Source organism: Crocuta crocuta, unplaced genomic scaffold, assembly GCF_008692635.1.
Source record: "Crocuta crocuta isolate KB4526 unplaced genomic scaffold, BGI_CrCroc_1.0 scaffold50, whole genome shotgun sequence".
Lineage (NCBI taxonomy): Eukaryota > Metazoa > Chordata > Mammalia > Carnivora > Hyaenidae > Crocuta > Crocuta crocuta.
In genome coordinates this window covers 6,046,342-6,052,153 of record NW_027527428.1, presented here as the reverse complement: position 1 = coordinate 6,052,153, position 5,812 = coordinate 6,046,342, and the positions used below count along the sequence as shown (strand labels likewise).

At 62.5% G+C, this 5,812-nt stretch overlaps 1 protein-coding gene across 2 annotated transcripts in view; it reads left to right on the top strand.

Moving 5' to 3' along the window:
- TBC1D16 (TBC1 domain family member 16) overlaps positions 1-5,244 on the top strand; it is a 62,846-nt gene extending 57,602 nt beyond the window's left edge. For both annotated transcript variants that reach the window (XM_077755206.1, XM_077755198.1), the window contains exon 11: positions 417-5,244. In XM_077755206.1, coding sequence (XP_077611332.1) covers positions 417-665 — 249 coding nt within the window. In that variant the 3' untranslated portion in view covers positions 666-5,244. The remainder of the gene's footprint in view (positions 1-416) is intronic.
- Positions 5,245-5,812: the final 568 nt, after the last annotated feature.

The window sequence follows — 5,812 nt, the reverse complement described above, 5'->3', positions numbered from 1 at the left end:
CCAGCCTCAGGCCCGGGCCCTGGAGCCTGCCCCCCGCCGCGTGCACTGAACACAGTACCGGGGGCCCCTCACTCACGGACTCCTGGCCCAGAGCCAGGAAGGCAGAGAGGGGCTTTGGGAGGGGCCGGAACGAAGCGGGAGACGGAGAGCTTTGCCACCCCCGTTCCCAGGCCCCTGCAGCGGCCCTCGGGGGCAGCGAGGGGGACCTGGGTCAGCGCTGCCCACCGCAGCGGGAACAGGCCCTGCAGAGGCTGCCCTGGGGAGCGCGGGGCGGACGGGGCTCCGGGGCCCCACGGTCGGGCGCTGAGCCACAGGGGTCGCCCTGCCCCGCTCCTGCCGCCCCTTCAGACCAGGGCCCCCCAGAGCCTCCGTTGCCCAGGCTGCCGCCCCGCCCACTGCGTGCCCTCTCTCCGCAGGCGCGGAGTCTGCTGCACCAGTTCCGCCTGCTGGCCCGCATCCCCTGCAGCCTCCACGACCTGTGTAGGACGTGCGGCAGCGGCATGTGGGACAGCGGCTACATACCCGCGGTGGAGTGCACCGGCCACCACCCCGGCTGGGAGAGCTGCCCCTACGGGGGCACGGCGGAGACCCCTTCGCCCCGGCCCCCCAGAGAAGGCAAGAAGGGCGCCAAGGTGCCTCGGGAAGGCTTCGGTTTCCGCAGATAGCTCGTGCTCCCTGCGCGCCGCCGAGGCCCCGGGCATGCGGGAGGGGCAGGGATGGGCATGGAGGGGACGGTAGACAAATAAGGAAAAAGAGACTTGCGGCAACAGGAAGAGAACCTTTTCGTATTCGCGACGTAAGTAGAGCCCCGGAGTGACAGAAGTTACGACCCGCCAGCTGCCCAGAGAGGAGTCAGCTCCGGAAGCGGTGGAGCCAGAATGGACGCTGTCAGCTGCCGATGCCCGCCTCGGGGGCTCCCCCAGCTCCAGCGGTGACCCCGGCAGCGCCAGGCGGTGAGAAAGGACCAGAAGGCCCGCTCCCCCAGCAGCACAGGGAACGCAGAACAGAATGGGGTCCCGTCCAGCCCTGAGACACCTCTGCAAGCTGGACACACGTCGTCATCAGGCCCCATTTTCCGAGCGGGCCAGTCTCACTTTCCACAGCTTCAGAGCTACTATGAAGATGTCTACAAACAAAACAAAACAAAACAAAACAAAACCCGGTGGTTTCAGGATAGAGAGGGGTAGGCACAGTGGAGGGTCTGAGAAGCTGGGGGCTTTTCAGTGTCTGTTTAGACGTTTTATGCTCCTGGTATCAGCCCGAGCCTCGAGGTGTTGGACTCCCCTCCCGTGGTGGAGGGGGCTCTACGGGAGCATCTTTGACATTGTTGAAGGTCCCCGTCACCAAACACAGCGACCAGCCGGGGGCCATGTGTGCAGGCAGGATCGACAGTCTCTGAAGGAAGTGGTAGTGCGTTAAATGACCATCCAAGACAAAGGCACCGGAAAGAACTAGAAAGGCTCCCGCGTCCCCACAGGCCCTGCACAGCGTGAACGTGGGCCTCCTGTAAGCTTCGCGGGTGGTTGGGGGCAGCAGTGACCGCAGCAATGTAGCCGGCACTCAGGACACAGTTGCCCCTTCCGGGACCTAGCGGTGGACAGGGGAGGGTGTGGGAGAGTCCCCAGCCAGCCAAAAAGCATCCGGCCTTTTGCACGGGAAGGCTGCCTCTTGAGCCGTTGGAGTCGTGGAGGTGTGAATCTGTCCCCGAATCCTCCTGCACATCCTTGAAGGGGTCATCGTGGAGACACTGAGGCTTCCTCCCGCTCTCGGCCTTCTCCCTGGGGAGCAAACTCCGCTGCTGGTGCCACGTGAAAAAGACATGTATCCACAGGAAAGGAAGTTACCGGCCCCCTCCCTTGAAGCTTCTCAGTCCCCCATGAGCCCAGAGCCTCCCGCAGGCAAGGTGGCCAAGACTGGCATCTCCGAGTTCCCAGTGCTGTTGTCCCCAGAGCCTTCTGGGGAGACTCTCCTGGAGCCCCCACAGTCCCCAGATCCTGGGGTGCTGGCTATTTCAGCCCAGCAGCAGGGTGCAGGCTGGGTGGGGGTGGGCCTCTGGGAAGAGGGAGTTGCCTTTCTGTGTTGGCCCCCAGTCTGCTTTGAAAAAAGCTTCAGCTAAGCAGGCGCCGTACCGGTTCTGCCGTAGAAACCACATCCACATGAACTGGTGTTATCAGTTATCCATTGCTGCAGCGGTGCTGTGTAACAAATGAGCCCCAACCCCGGCAGTCTCACACACAGCCTGAGGGTCTGCGGTTTAGGCTGGGCACTTCTGGTCTTGGCTGGGTGTGCTTGGGGAGGTTACATCCCGGTGGGGTGCTCACGTGTGGACAGGTCACGCCTGGCACTGCGCCGTGTCTCTCACATCCCCCACCGCCCCCTGCGAGCTAGCCCCGGTCAGGGCAAAAGTGCAGAAGCAGAAGTGCACGGGCACCTTCCCAAACCTTGGGGGAGGCCACACCTGCTGTCATCCCGTTGCCAGAGCAAGTCACACAGCCGGACCCTCCCCTTTAGTAAGAGGAGCCACGCAGGGACAGCAAGGGGCTGGGAATTCAGAGGGTGAGAAACCGGACAGTCTGCCACCGCCTCCAGGAAGTCTTGGTCCAAATAACCCTGTGTGGGAGCCCTCCCATCAGGGGCATGGCTTCCCCTGTAAAGGCAGGAGGTGCCCGAGGGGACAGAGGGTGCTCCTGGGCTCACCTGTCTAGCGAAGTAGCATCTGTGCATTTTACTGAGATACTTTGTGCCTTTGGGCTGCTGTGTATGTGGGGGTGGGGAGGGGGTGCCAGGTGATCCCTTCACTTTGGAGGGTCCTGGGTGCAAACAGTCCTGCCGAATCTCCCCGCTCCGACAGCTCCCACGACCCCTTACAAGTGCCGCCCACCCTCACCCCTCACACCGCCCCCGCCTCACACCCCTGTACGCCGAGCAGGCCCCCAGTGAGACCTTCGCCTCTCAGAGCAGCCAGAGTCTCGGAAGCGGGAGACCTGGACGTGTGGAGGAAAGGCTTTCTGGAAGGTGGGGAAGGCCCGCCTTGCAGGGCTCCCTTAATCTGGATGCAATTAGAGGAAACCAGCCAAAAACCCTGCGGCAGCTGTTGCCCCGGGATTATTCCCAGCCAGCAAAAGGCATTAGGTTGATAATTCCGTCATTAGACTTCTAGCCTTCCCACCTCCGATTCGTGCAAATATGGGATAATCAGCCCGGCACGGCCGTCCTCCGTGATGCTGCTTATTTAACCCATTTTTTTAAATGACACTTAATGTTATTGGCTGGTGTGCGTGTGTGCGCATACTTAATTTCCCCACCGCTGATGCCTGTGCTGACGCCACACGCTGTCGGGGCCCCTGGGAAGAGACGGAGCCTTTGATGCGCATGTGCTGGCATGGAAGGCACTGACGGGCAAAGCCGGGGCTCGCCGGCCCCGGGGAGGGTGGCTCTCCCGGGGGAGAGGGGAAGACAGGGCCTGGGAAGACAGGGGGATGCCGGGCCCCGGAGCGGGTTGGGGGGGTGCAGGCTGGTGCGATTGGAGCCTGGTTAAGTGCAGAGAACAGTGTTCTGTTCCAGAAGGCTCCAACCCAAGTCCCAGCCGGGAAGACTGGACTCACAGGTTATGGGAATTGGCGTCCCAGTGTGGGAGGGACAGGGTGGGGGCCCAGACCACCTCCTCGGGGGAGGGGGCTCTGCGATCCAGAAAGGGCGGCCCGGCTCCCTCGGCAGCCTCCGTCTGGGTGCCATCAGCAGCAGCACCTGGTCCTGATCGGCCGCATGTCAGGCAGTGTGGAGGTTTCCAAATCCAGGACCCCAAGCGTGTGTCCCTTTGATCTCTCAAAGCCCCGTGTGCAGTGAGCAGCCAGACGGGATGAAGCTTCTGGTCCCGAAACGGGCACTTCTCCCAGGCTAAGTGGCCGCGGCTGGCAGGGGGCGGGGGATGGGGTGCTCTGTGGTTTCCCCCTCGGTTTCTGTGAGGTCCCTCTTAGCTCTCCTAGCCCTTCCTTGTTTGGGAGAAGTCGCTTGGAGTGTGACTGTCCTCAGGGTGATGGGAGTCTGCTCATGGCACAGCCTCACCCCTGCATCTGGCCTCCCCTCCCCCATAGGGAGGCTGGAGGGTGCCAGGGACCCCTGGGTTCACCCGGCAGAGAGAAGGAAACCTATTCCAGTCTGCGTGCCCTGAATGGGAGGAAGGGAAAGGCATTCCCCCAGGAAGACCCACACTCATGCAGGGGTGTGGACTGGGCAAGGGGAGGTGGCCTACGGCCCAGGGAGGGGCCCCTCAAGCTGGACTTGCCACATCCCCAGAGCCTTGAGGGAGCCACACAGCCCAGGGTCCGATCAGCCCTGTGTGTCTAAGCCAGGTATCCCTTGGAGTGAAAACATTGTGTCTGGACGTTCCTGGCTCAAAGGGAATTGCCAGCTCATTTCCTCCAAAGTTGTGAAGCCTGAGGCCAGGGCTCCCCATAGGGGTTGAGCAGTGTTGCCTCTCTGAGCCTCAGTTTCCCCATCTGTAGAATGGGAATGATGGTACCCACCCAACCTGCCTCACCGCTGGCCGTGGGGCCCCTCCGTGTAAAAGCTGTCCTAAGGGTGATCTGCCAAGCCCCAGGGGCCCTCACCCGCCACTCAGGGAAGAGACCGCTGACCCTGGCCTTCAGCAGCCTCGCCTGAGAGCCATAGCACATCCCCGCTCCACAGCTCTCCCTGCTTCGGGAGTCCGTGAACCTGTTCCCTCTCACATCCCCACCTTGCTGTGTGTGTGCCCAGCCGGTGGGAAACCTTTCTGTGCCTCTTCTGTAAAACACCCCATGCGCCCCCACTCCTGCCACCAAGAACAGTCAGCAGGACCCGTAGCCTCAGCAGCCCTGCAAGATGCCTGTCTGCGTGGACGTGCAAGGCTCTGGCAGGGATGTGTGCTGGACACGAGGTCTCACCCGCACCCCGGGAACCCCCGCCCCGCCCCGTGCTGGGACTCTGGTCTCCCAGGTCAGAGCTGTGGGACCAGGGGACGGCCATCCCCCGGCCTCCAGGGAGCGGGGCAGAGGTACGCGCAGCCCGCGGGCATCTGGCCCTCCAGACACATGGCGCTGACTTTCTAGGCGGGGAGATAACATTTCAGACGCGACGAGGGATCGGCCCACCCGGAGTCTTCTCTCCAGCATCTCGTTGGCTGGCGGGGTCTGCTGTTGAAGGGAAAACTTAATGAAATGTCCGTCCTTTTCAACAGATAACCATTGCAAGCGCTTCTTTCTCTGTGTTTTGTTTTGTCTTGTTTTGTAAATACAGTCACCTGCCAGGCAGGCCCTGCCCCAGGCCTGGGCTGGTCACCGTGACCCCTGGTCGCCGTGGCCTCCCAGCAGTGCCGCCGGCTCTCACCGATTCCCTGGCGAAGTAAATAAAATCGTAGTGACGGCACACCTACGCTGGAGGCGCCTCGGGAAGGTCAGCCCGGGAAGGTCCGCTGGGCTGTCAGGCCGAATCGTGGCTGGATCTGGCGCTGGGCAAAGAGGGCCTCCCCGGAAGGGCGAGGGAGGCCTGCGGACGCTTCTGGGCAATTCTGNGGAATGGAGGGGGGCGGGGGCAGGAGGGCCAGGAGCAAAGGTGGTTCCCACGTCCACCTTGGAGGGGTCGGTGGGAGCTGGTGAGAGGCCGGGGAAGGCCTGGGGGCCCCCACAACCGGGTCCCTGAGACGGGCCCCAGCGCCTCAAAGCGCACAGGGGGCTTTATTGAGACTCAGCGGCCGCGGTTCCGACTTCAGGGAAAGCTGGAGTCTTGCATCGAAGAACTTTTTAAAGGAGGCAAAGAAGATGAACTTGACCTT